The sequence below is a fragment of the Lepidochelys olivacea genome (assembly GCF_965140295.1).
Source record: "Lepidochelys olivacea isolate rLepOli2 genome assembly, chromosome: 11".
In the NCBI taxonomy this organism is placed as follows: Eukaryota; Metazoa; Chordata; order Testudines; family Cheloniidae; genus Lepidochelys; species Lepidochelys olivacea.
In genome coordinates, this window is record NC_140421.1 from 21555144 (window position 1) to 21568003 (window position 12860).

The 12860-nt window shown below is 37.7% G+C and overlaps 1 protein-coding gene across 1 annotated transcript in view; it reads right to left on the bottom strand.

Annotated features, from left to right (window-relative positions):
- LRP1B (LDL receptor related protein 1B) overlaps positions 1-12860 on the bottom strand; it is a gene marked incomplete at its 5' end in the record, with an annotated part of 885246 nt that overhangs the window by 301592 nt on the left and 570794 nt on the right. The window contains 2 exons of the mRNA XM_084642729.1: positions 1675-1800; positions 2346-2538. Coding sequence (XP_084498855.1) covers positions 1675-1800; positions 2346-2538 — 319 coding nt within the window. The remainder of the gene's footprint in view (positions 1-1674; positions 1801-2345; positions 2539-12860) is intronic.

Consider the following 12860-nt stretch of genomic DNA (forward strand, 5'->3'; position numbering starts at 1 on the left):
TTGACATAGCTACTGTATGGCTACATTGGGTTACGGGAATGTTTACTGTATGCATATATTGCCTTATTTTAATAACAGGCTGTTAACAAAAAGACAACATAGTTGATCCAGATAAAATACCTCCTGTTAAACAGATCAAGCGGTTAAGGGACAACACCTGAGCTATTAGATGTAAAGCTAATTCCAGATTCTGGCTAGTTGTTATGACAAGGCTGGGAGTCTAAAGATCAAAAGTACACCAATGGTTAAAGTAGCTCTCTAGAGAAAAGATGGGAAGTTGTCAGGGGCTGTTCATGAGGAACAGGCTGATACAGATACAGGTCCAGCGGAGAGACCCTGAAGCAGTTGGGCCTTCCTAAACTTCACGGGGATGATAAGCCTGAGGAAAGATAGACGTGAACATGGACTGTTTTCAGTTTTTAATTTTTTTTCTTTAATGCTGCACTGCCGTCCTATAGTTAAGATTCAGCAATACTTCGTTTTAAGAGAGCTGTGTGGTCAAAGGCTCAAGGCCTAATACCTGAGGGGGTGCACTCAGAGAGACATGAGAGGGGCTGCTAACCTGGTAACCATGACAAAGGAATCGAATTACAGTGGGGCGAGTTGGAGGATTTCTGGCTAATTCAGACATAAGGAGTGGCATGTACTCCACTCCAAATCAGGCCAGCCTTGCTTGCTGATGGGGCTGGGAGGAAGAGGGGGCAGAGGATGTCAATACTCCACATTCTGAATGAGACTGGTCCCCGAAGCGGGGACCCAAGATGGCCCCTCTCCTAGCCTGCACAAGACGAAGAACATTAGGGATGTGGGAGGGGTAAGAGCAAGACAATTATACAATCCACCCTCAAAATCAAATATCAGAACCAGATTAATGCAAAGGGTGCACATATGTGCTGCATCCTTTCAGATCACTAGTTGCTACTTCTCCTCACATACACACCAGTTCAGCACCAGGTACAATATGGCCAATAATAGCCACAACGGATCTCCAGTGAATCTTCAACTACTTTATAAAAGATTTAGCTCTCTATCCTCTTCCTCACATTATTTTGTGTCACGGGGTGTCCAGTAGAGAACTAGAAAGATGTCTGTGGACAATGGCTTTGAAATAATTGATTTATATCACCTTTCATCCTAAAGGGTCCCAAACAGAGTACAAACTTATATACAAATTTATATACAACTATATAAAAGGAATAATTTAAGCAACACCCCTGCATGTTGGAATCTGACAGCTGTTTAACAAATTATAACAACGCTACACATTTTAGGACAGGAAGTGAAGAATACTGTACCCAACTGAGAAAAGAAAAAAAATCAGGGAATTGAAATAGACTATAATTAGTCAAGTTGGAATTTGGCCAGGACACTAAGGTTAACATTGTTACTTTTACAGAAGGCTGCATGGGATCTTTATTGGATAGAAATGTCAAAACTTTAGTTGTACATTCAAAAGATGTCATCTCCATTACCACAGTTCCCTCTAAAATCATTCTGGGGCATTGCTTAAGACTGGGAGAAGAAAGACACTTACTGAAGGACTAATGTTACTTCCTACAATAAACTGTAGAGGTCTCAAATCCATGTAACGGGTTGGCCCAAACCAATTTTGTTTGTGAGATCTGACGGGACCACACCACGGGGGGGATCACTACATCGACTAATATTACTTACTCACACATCTGTTGTCATCTATCAGCATTCGATCCCCCCTACATGAACAGTTCACTCGACCATCAGGAGTCAGAAGGCATAAGTCATGACAGCCTCCATTCATTTGTGCACAGGGAGACAGTTCACCTGAAAAATAAAGAACTTTTGTATTATCAAGTTAATAAAAACAGGCCATCTTCTATTAACTTTGTGATATCTGCTTCAATGCTTAGTATTATTTCAAAGATCAGACTTCAATGCAGTTCAGTCTCCTGGGTAAATGTGTTATGGGTCACTAATACATTGACAGATTTCTAATAAAAGTCTCTGTATATACCAGTTAGGTAGGAATGCCATGATGCCAGAGAGGTTACTGTATTTAATAAGATGGAGCTACTTTTAGCACAGGTATAAAACAATTAAATGAAATATCTGGAAATGACAAATATTTGCAAAGAATCTACTAAGTACTTTTCCATTCTGAATGCTAAATCCAGAAAATATACATAGTATTCCAAGAAAAATTAATTTCTTTGGAAAAGGTGTGTTCTCTATTTTTTAGTTAATATTCCACATAGTAAAAAGAAGAGGTTATGAAATGCCATAACACATAATTTGACGAAAGCTAATCTAAATTTCTGAAAGCAACTATATATAATTAAGAGCCCATTATATTTTGTTTTGTAACTTACAACTGTTAGTATCATTGGCAACAGCAATGATACCCATTGGCTGATGTGGTATATCAGATCGAAGAACTTTTGTATCTCCTCCTGTATATTTATTGGAGCGAAGAATAGCTCGTCTCACCCAGTCTGACCAAAAGATATAGTCATTATATACAGCCAGGCTGAGAAAAGTGCCTGGTCCAGACTTGACAATTACCTGAAGTACAGAAATACATAAGAAAAACATTTAGATGGCAATCTAATGTAGATTTATTTACTTACTCAACCAACCTGTATTTTAATAATAACTGAGGGAAAGGAGACCAAGGCAGAGAATATTAGTAGACATTAAGGAAAGTAAAGCTAATTGGGAGACCTCAGTTAGAAGTTAGAACATATTATTTGAATAAAGGATGAGAGAGGGAGTGTTGTCTGGTGCTCTGAGTAGGGGATTAACACAAGCTCTGCACTGACTCACTGTGTCAACTTTGGACAAATCACTTATCACCCTGTACCTCAGTTTACCAATATCATAAAGCAGGAATAATACTACTTATCTACAGTAATTTATAAGTGTGTTGTGAGGTTTCACTTATCATTTACTTATTACTTCAAACATTTTAAAATGCAATTACAGCTTTGCTTTGCATGGTGCTTTGCATGCCTATTGCATAAAATAAAAACCACAGCATAAAAACATCCACCACAGCTCACATCCTCCTCAACTGCCTTATCAAAAAGGGGAAAAAATAGATTCTGCAGCATGCCTGTAAGGCTAACAAATCTGAATTCTGGCTAACCAAGTTGGGGAATAAGTTTCAAAATTGAAGACTGCTCCCTGAGACCATCCTGTCAGGTGCTCTATCTCATTTATATTCAGGGAGATGCAGGCCAAGTTAATGAATGTTTGTAAAGTGTTTTGAGATTCCCAGATGAAATAGGTCATATAAATGCAACAGAATATTACTAAATTACATTCCACTGGTCAAAACTTAGAGTTATTTAAAATATGGATTGTGGTTCACTTTACAGTATATTGTCAAAGACTTTGAACAAGTGGAAATATTATTCCCACAGATATAGTTTCTATTTGTTTTCATCTCATTCCAGATGATGACTTTCCTAAAAAAATAATAGAAAAGACATGGGGCACTGCTTATCTGACAACACAGACACCAGTGGAGAATATAAAGAATGCAGTAAATATGAATTAAGATAATTTTATTTTCCTTGTTGCTCAGAAACTCTACTAGATTAAATTCTAGCTGAAGAAGTAACCCCAAATTACATTATTTTCTTTGAGTGAACAATTATGGATTTTAAACTTTTAATGCTGCTATATGGATAAAATGGAAAAACAAATATATTATTTCAGAAAAAAGAAAAGGAGTACTAGTGGCACCTTAGAGACTAACCAATTTACTTGAGCATAAGCTTTCGTGAGCTACAGCTCGCTTCATCGGATGCATTCAGTGGAAAATACAGTGAGGAGATTTATATACACACAGAACATGAAAAAATGAGTGTTATTATATACACTGTAAGAACACTTTCCTCACAGTGTGTACGATAACACTCATTTTTTCATGTTCTGTGTGTATATAAATCTCCTCACTGTATTTTCCACTGAATGCATCCGATGAAGTGAGCTGTAGCTCACGAAAGCTCATGCTCAAGTAAATTGGTTAATCTCTAAGGTGCCACTAGTACTCCTTTTCTTTTTGCGAATATAGACTAACACAGCTGCTACTCTGAAACCTGTCATTATTTCAGAAAAAATGCATCTGTGCTCTGTGCTAATCACTTATAGAATAATGTATATATGAAAAGTATGTAACAATAATAATAAAATCTTATAAAATGATTGTTTTATAACAAAACACTTCCTGCCTCTGATGTGTAACATTTTCAATTCCTCAGTCATTCTTATAATACTTAGAAAAATCTTTGGACATGAGATAGATCTTCCAGAGTTCCCTAAAAGTCAAAGGAATTAAGCACTGTTAGGTCATGGGTGCATTCCAGAGACAAAGATTCCTTACTGAAAATGCACCCCAAGCAGTCCCTCCTATTTCAGTGGAAGAGTGGTTAGCTCAAGTGCCTCAGTCGACCTAACTGCTGTAGTGTCGCAGCAGGAGAAGGGCAGCTCCAAACCAACCTTCTGGGAAATCCCTATTGATTCATTTTATTTAATCCCCAGTTGCACAATCTTTACAAAACTGACAGCCAGACTGACAACTTGGTTGAAGCCAACAGGCCATATTTACACAAAATTACAATACATTTCTATCAGTTTGTATTCCTCATTGGTCATTTACAATGAAACAGACTGTGAATACTTTTTAAAATATATGTTTTACTAACCATAAATCATGTTTTCTTGCTTGTTCTTCCTTCCCCATATTTCCTATTCCATTTTCTCTCCTTTACTTCTCTCACACCATTTCTTTTTTCTCCCTCTTTTACTTTCCATTAGATTTTTTCTTCTATTTCACCTATCATGTTTCCTCTGTTAACTAACACCTGCTCTTGTCCCCTATGGTCTTAAATCCCTTCCTGTACATTCTGTCTTCTCCTGTCTCCCTCCAACTTCCATTCTTGAATCTTTCTTTTCTAGCTTCCTCCTCAACCCACTCATTGTTATCTCTCTTTGCCTCTCCATTTCCAAAGTACCCTCTCTTCCCCAATCATTCCTGTTCCCCCCATCTTTTTCTTGTTTTCTCCACTCATCTTCAACAGCGGTTCTCCTCAAGGCTCAGGCTAATCATGTGTCTGAAAATGGAGATCCCTCTCCCTTGACAGCCAACTGCAAGCATTTTGATAGAAAAATTAGTTTGGACCTGGATATATCACCTTATACAAGGGTTGAAGTTCATTTAGTCTGTTAATTTGCTTCTGTACTTCTGCTAAGCAAAGTTAAAGGCCAATCAAACTTTGTAAATGAACTCAGCTGTAGACTGATAAAACTAGAAATTGAACTGAAACTAAAACTTTTATTGAGTGGTTGATATGCCAACATGAAATCCACTAAATTCCTTTTCCCCCTCTATATTAGACACATGTTAATAGTTAACAAATTCTGCACCTAAAAAGCATAATTAGCATTTTTAACAGTTATGGGTTTTCTGTCATCAAAAATTCAACTGTTCCACATGGTCATTTAACAATACAGCACAACTGTAAAACACTTTTTTCACATGCATATATTTAGGAAAAAGCTTTAGAGAGAAAATTGAACTGGGAAACACGCACTTCAAAATAAAAATAAATAAATAAATATTGAATTTAAGAGAAGATCCCTAAAGGAACAACTATCAGAAACTTGCCAACATATAACTTCTTTAATCTAAGTAAATAATACTACCAGTATGCTAAAAGTTTTCAATAATCGTCAGACTCTCTGAGGTGGGATAGGAGAAAGCAGACTCCAAAAGGAAGACAATGCTTTTCAGATCTTGAAAATATTTTGGAGTTCTTGACGGAACTTTTTCCAATTTTTCCACATCTTTTTTCAAGCATGGACACAAGGATGAGACACAGTGCTTCAGTAATGGTATCATTAATGCCATACCTAGAGGTAATATGATCTCCCTACTACTACACAATATTTCCATTTATACGGCTCGTTCAACCTCTAAGATACAGCATCATACTGTTAGCTCCTGCTCAGCTGGTTGTCTATCCTGACTCATGAGTTTTCCTTGTTGTCACTGCATTCCAGGAGACAACCCCCCATCCTATTAGTATGACCTACATTCTTTGTTCTTAGATGTCTGACCTTAGATTTAAATGGTTAAATACACATGTTGAAATAAGCCCTCCTTACCAAGTGATCCAGGTCAGCCCGTAAAACTAACCTAACTTATAGCATTTACTATCTACACCAGCTGAATATAAGCAGTTTGGTTTTTACTTCATCTGAGCTAAGGATGGTCACAGGGTTCAAACCCTGATGTCAGCACATTCAATTGATTGTTCCAGTTATACAATAGATTTTGTAATAAAAGAAAAACAAAGCAAAAAACTAACAGGAAATTGCTTACAAAAACTATGTTAAAAGATGTTCTGTGGAAAAAGACATGTGATAATTCAACTGAAGACTATCAAAATGCATATGTATAAGGGGCAGAATTCAAGTTGCCCAAACAACCTTAATACTGCCATTTCCTTTCATTTGATTGCTTTACTTTGCAAAATTAATAAAGTTATTTTAACACACTTTCTAATGTAAAACATAAGACCAATAATATTTTTTAAATACCACTCATAAGATAATGGATTCTACAATGGATTCTAAAGTAACAGCAAGGAAGGAAAGGGATGAATCTCACCCTCTCATATAAATAAATAAATAAATAAATAAGAAAATTCAAAAATGAAAACTATATTAAACTGGAGTCAAGGCTTAAGTGTGTATCAGTAACATAAGGGTAAAAATATTACAGGGTTTTGTAATATTTCCAAAACCAAGCATTACACACCAAGGTATTTCAAAGTCAAAGTTACATTTAAAAGAAAACTAAAAATATTAAAAGTGTGAAAACATGCAGTTACAGCAGCCAAACAATGTTAACTCTGCCCTGTAGTGATATGAGAGACAAAAAAATCAAATGTCTTTGCAAAATCAGTTTGCTCTAATCTGGGTCTACAAAGTAACATGCACTAATCATCACTCTACTTTTATAGTATGGCATCATTTCTCTACCTTAATAGATTTGAAATTCTTTACAGTGTACACTTAACTGAATTTCTTGGACTTTTAATGTTTGGATTCTTGATAATCACAACACCTCCCTAGTGTGCTTTACTGTGGAAGTTACTGATGCATACACTATACATTAACTCCATCCTGATGTTGTCTTTTGTCTAAAAATAAACGGCTGATCAAACACTTCAGTTATTAGCAAACTGAAGTCAAACCTTCATCAGTGCTATTTCAGTAATGACCAGTTCTACTACTCTCACCTCAAAATCAAAATGTCAAATGCAGAAACAATTGTGTGTATTTTAATCACTAATATCAACCTATACAATACATGTACCCATGTCATTGACCAGTAAAGCTTCTATTAACTTCATGTTGTTTAAAATTTGCATCTGATATTTTTGTCTAAAACAATCTCAAAAAGGTGACGTACTAAACACAACTCTGAACATTTTGTTTTTATTTTAAGAAACTACATTGATAGCATGTATACTACCAACTAACAGATTCATCGGTACCGGTGATATCTATTATATGTCTCCCCACATTCTTCATATCATTCCACTTATATGTTGTTCTTTACATACCAATACAAATTTATGTATGTTTTTAAATTACTTACACACATATAAACTACCTTCAGAGAATGTTAAAAAGCCCAGTGACTTAAACTAGGAAAAACTAGAATTAAGGTAGCTAATGCTTAATGCACCCCCCTTGTTTGAATGCATTATGACAGTCTTTAAAAACATTATCACATACTATTTTCCCACAGGATTAGGTAACTATGGAACCAATCCTGTAAATGTACACACAGAGTAAACGACTTCAGTGGAACTCTTCACAATGCTTAAATTTAAGCATGTGTTTAAATCAACCAGATTCTCCTTAAAAAACCACAAAAGTGAGAGCCACAGAATTGATGTCAGTGGAACTATGACAATTTACATCAGCTGAAGATATGTCACATAAATTATATACACATAAATTAGGATATGCCTACTGAACTGACAACACCCTGAAGAATAAAGAATGCAAAGTGGCTAAAAGGCGAAGAGACATCTTACAAAAAGGATAGCCAGGAATACACATGGGATTAGGTTTGATATTTCTGATGTACTGTGTGACCTGGACTAGCATTTTTAAATAAGAAAAACAAAAATGTTGGACAACAGGCAATTATAGTAAGAAAATACTAAGTAGCTATGGCTTTCTTTAATCATCACTTCATAATAATAAAATAATAAAATATTTATATATATATCTATATCTCTCAGTCATCTGTCTCCAAAATGAATCAAGAATCTTTTGGATCAACATTAGAACCATTATCCAGAGTGAGAAAATTATCTTTATTCTTGAACTGGGAAACAAGAAGGATTTTTGCATTTTCATAGTCAAAAACTATACAATGCTTTTTGGTGGTCTTTACTTAACCCAAGATTAAACTAATATACTTCATTGCTTGTAAAGATAATAAGATAAAATAATATAATGAAGAAGACCAGGACTGAAACTGTATACAATCCCAAGGTGATAATTCTCATTTTATGAACTAAACAGCTTACATGTAGAGCTGACTACATATGGAGTAGTACAGTATTACTGTACAGAAGTACAGTGCTTCTGATTCTCATCACCCTTACAGAAACCTATACAATGTTGTAATTCCATGAAATTAACTGATATTACTCCTTATGTATGCTGGTGTAAGTGAAATCTCCATTGTTCTATTTGCGGCCCCAGACCTTATTTACTGCACAATATTCAAACCCTGCCCTGAAGAAAGAGCAATTAAATTCCTCATGGGCTTTTCTATGGCACTCATCACAACAGTATCTAAATGCTTCACAAAGATTAATATACTTATTTTTACGATAACCCTGTGATGTTAGGGAATATTATCCCCATTTTACAGATGAGGAACTGAGGAACAGAGAGATTAAGTCAGAAGTATCCACTAATTTTGAATGGTCAATCTGAGATGCCAAGGAGTTGATATTTTTCAGATGTTTAGCATTGTATAGCACTTTATATGCTGAAAGCACAACTACCATTGACTTCAGTTGCAGCTATGAGTGCTCAGTACTCTTGTAAATCAGACCACAAAGTATCAAGTTAGGAAACCAGAAAATAAGGAACACACGTTTAGTGAACACCTGTGAAAAATCCAGTTTAAGTAATTTTCCTAGCATTACATGCAAACACTGGGGAAGAGGCAGAAATAGAATCCAGTTCTCTAGGGCAGCATTTAATTGCCTTAACCATGAGACCATCCTTTCTCTTCCTGCAATCCCCTGCCTCATTCAGTACACACCTTCCAACTTTTTCATCAGCTGAAGCAGAGGTCCTCCAACAACGGCCCCCTTTACTGCACAACCCAGATTCATCTTCAGAGTAAGTCCATCCTGTGCACTGAATGAGGCAAGGGTTCGTGGAAAAAAATAGCATGTGATCATGTAATTAAAGACTGGATCATAATGCATATGCACAAGGAGGCTGGATTAAGGTTGCATGAGAACTGTAATTTGTATGTGTGTAATCTCCTAGGTTTTTGAAAAGCAAACAGAAATAACGGAAATTTCATTATATGGCACCATATTGACCCCCTCTCATGGTTCATGAGCAGGATGGAACCTTGAGATCCACCGCACAGACCTCTGCTGCTTGAGCTAAGCTCGGAAGTGATAGCAGTAGTAGATTGTCATCCTCTAGGTGGAACAGTGCAAGAGGGTATGGGACACCTTCCCATTGGGTTTCACAGATATTTGCTGACAGCAAAGTGACACTCAGGAATCTTGGGCTGCAGGCTCTGGTGCACTATGTGCTTTAATGGGCACAGGCTCTTCTACATGTTCCCCTTAAGAACAACTCCTCCTGCCCTGTCCCTTCCAACCTCTCTCTCTCCCAGTCCAGCATCACATAAGTAGAGAGTAGCAGAGACAAAACTGAGTTTTCCTGTGAGACATTCACCTGTATTAAACACAAGATCACACTTTCTTTTACTTCAGTCCCCTGCCTCATTCACTACCCACCTTCCAACATCTGCTATAAATGAGGCAGGGATTTGACAAACAGCCCTGATTCATACACAACCCTGATTCACTCCCAGAGTGCTAATGAAACAAGGGTACTGTGGAAAAATATAGTAAACGAAGACTTTATCATAACAAATACACAGAAGGAGCTGAATTAAGGTTGAACGGGCAACCTAAATTCTGGTATTTCCTAAATGAAGATTACTTACTTGTAACTAGAGTTACTTGAGATAACTCTGCATATACACACTCAGGGGTAACACATCAAGTGGTGCTGCATATCAGTAGAACCTTCTCCAAGCAGTGCTTGTAGGCACACACGTGCCTCTTCCTACACCTCCCCTCAGCATCAGCAAATGCTCTGACATCAGGTATAAGTAAGGGGGCACAGCTCCTTCTATTCTTCTGTTCCATACACTGCTGACCCAGAGAAAACTAAGGTAGGACTCCCAGAAAGAGGGGAAGGGGGACAGAAAGTGTGAGTATGCAGAGTCATCTTGAAGAACTCAGGTTACAAGCAAGCGGCCCTCATTTCTTCTTTGAGTGGTTCTGCATATCCCCTGTTATAGATAGTTTGGCTAGCAGTGTTGAAACTCTGGGAGGTTGGAACAGAGTCCTAATTAAACAACAGCTGAAGCACAACTCTGCTAAACTTAGCATCTACTGTAGAAACCAAATTCAAAGCATAACGTTTCGTAAACATATGAGCTGACTTCCAAGTAGCAGCTTTACAGATTTCCTCAATGGGAACATGTTTAAGACAAGCAAAATATGCTATGTGCTAGTGCAAGAAGATCTGATTCCAGTAGGCAGAGGAACTGCTGCTAACTTGTAATAGTCAATAATATATTGCTTTACCCCTCTGAAAATAGTTTGAGAAGATACGTGATAACCAATATCATTCCTAGCAGGAGAAATAAATAACCTAGCAGACTTCCTAAAATCTGTAGCTGTAATGAAATAATATGCTAGAATCCTTATACTATCTAAAGTATGTATGATTTCTCTTTAACAACATATATAACTTTAGAAAGAACACTGGTAAATTCATTGACTGATCAATGTAAAATTCAGATAGTAGTTTTGGTAAAAATCTGGGATCACGTCTAAGAATCATGTCATCTTTATGAAAAATAGTAAAAAAGACAAGTCTGCCATCATGAATGAAATTCACTCACCCTCCTCACTGACGAAATAGCAAAAAAAATCTGTCTTAATAAATAAAATCAAGAACACTCTGACAACAGTTCAAAAAGAAGCTTCATAAGCATAGATAAAACCAAATTAAGATCCTATGCTTGAACCTGGTCTCTTAAGGGGGTTGGGGGGAATACTTGTTAGATAACCCTTCAGAAACCTTTAAACTCTATCATGCACAAAAAATGATCTATCATCAATCAAGACATGATAAGCTGAGAGAACCACCAAGTAAACTTTTAGAGAGGAATTAGATAACCTCTCAGAATTTACACACACCAAGTATTCCAAAACACAAGGAATAGAAGCAGAAACTGATTACTCAGATTTTCCCTGCATCCAAGAGACAAATCTAGTCCATTTCAAATTATAATATTTCCTCAAACTGTTCACAGAGTTAAGCAATACATTGTGAACCAATAAAGAACATGATTGTTCAACAGGCCATCAGATGAAGAGACTGGGGATACGGACAAAGCCGTGGTGCTGAGAGAACCAGTCTAGAGACAAGGAAAACAGTTTATTCAGCCCCTCTGACAGCTGAATCAGGTTCATATACCATTGATTTCTGGACCAGGCTGTTGTAACCAGGATCAACCTCATCTCATCTGTCTTATCTTCCTCACCACCTTATGAATGAATGGAAAGCGGGGGGGTGCATACAGAAGGCCCTCTTCCCAATGCATTAGGAAAATGTCTGACATGGACCATCTGTTGTTTCCTGCTCCCAACAGTTTTTGTTGATCCTGGTTGCAAACAAGTCCATGACAGCTGATCTCAACTGGAGAAGATCTCTTGAATCACCTAATCCTTCAATGGCCATTCATGGATCTCACAGTTGTCCCTGCTGAGTTGATCTGCGAACACACTGCTTTCCACTGCTAAAGGCAGAGCCACTGGATAGATGTTGTATAGCACCAACCCCATAAACTGGTTACCTCAGCACACAACAGAGCATGTCCCTGCTTGTTGACATAACTCATAGCCACTGTGTTGTTCATCACTACTAACACAACTTTCCCATTTATAAGAAGAAGAAATATTTGAGACCCAGGCTAATCATCCTCTATTCCAATACATTTATGTGTAGATTATTTTCCTGCAATGTCCAGTGACACTGAACTGACAGAGACCCCAGGTGAGCTCCCCTCCATTGTTCAATGCATTGGAGATTATTGTGACCAATGATGAGGGAAAAAAACTCTTTTCAGAACGTTCGCTCTGTTTGTCCACCAAATCAAAGATTCTACAGTGTTCTGTAGCATGCTGATTGTGGTGGGGCGGTGCCCCACCCCCATGCCAGATTGGGCTACAACAGGCCAGAGCGGCTGCGCAAGGCGGCAGCCAATCAGGGAGGGCCTGCTAGAGAGTCAATCAGGGCCAGTATTACAGCTAGCCAATCAGGGCTAGGCTAGGCCCTATATAAAGGCTGCCCAGGAAGGGAGCAGGCAGCCTCTCCCAGGCTTTCAGAGGGTGAAGGTCTGTCTCCTCCTGTGTAAGGAGACTAGCACCAGGGACAGTGCAGCACAGTGCTGGGCAGGCGGGGGAGCAGAAGGGAACTCCCGCCCGGTATTTGCTGGGCTGCAGGCCCTGAGAAAA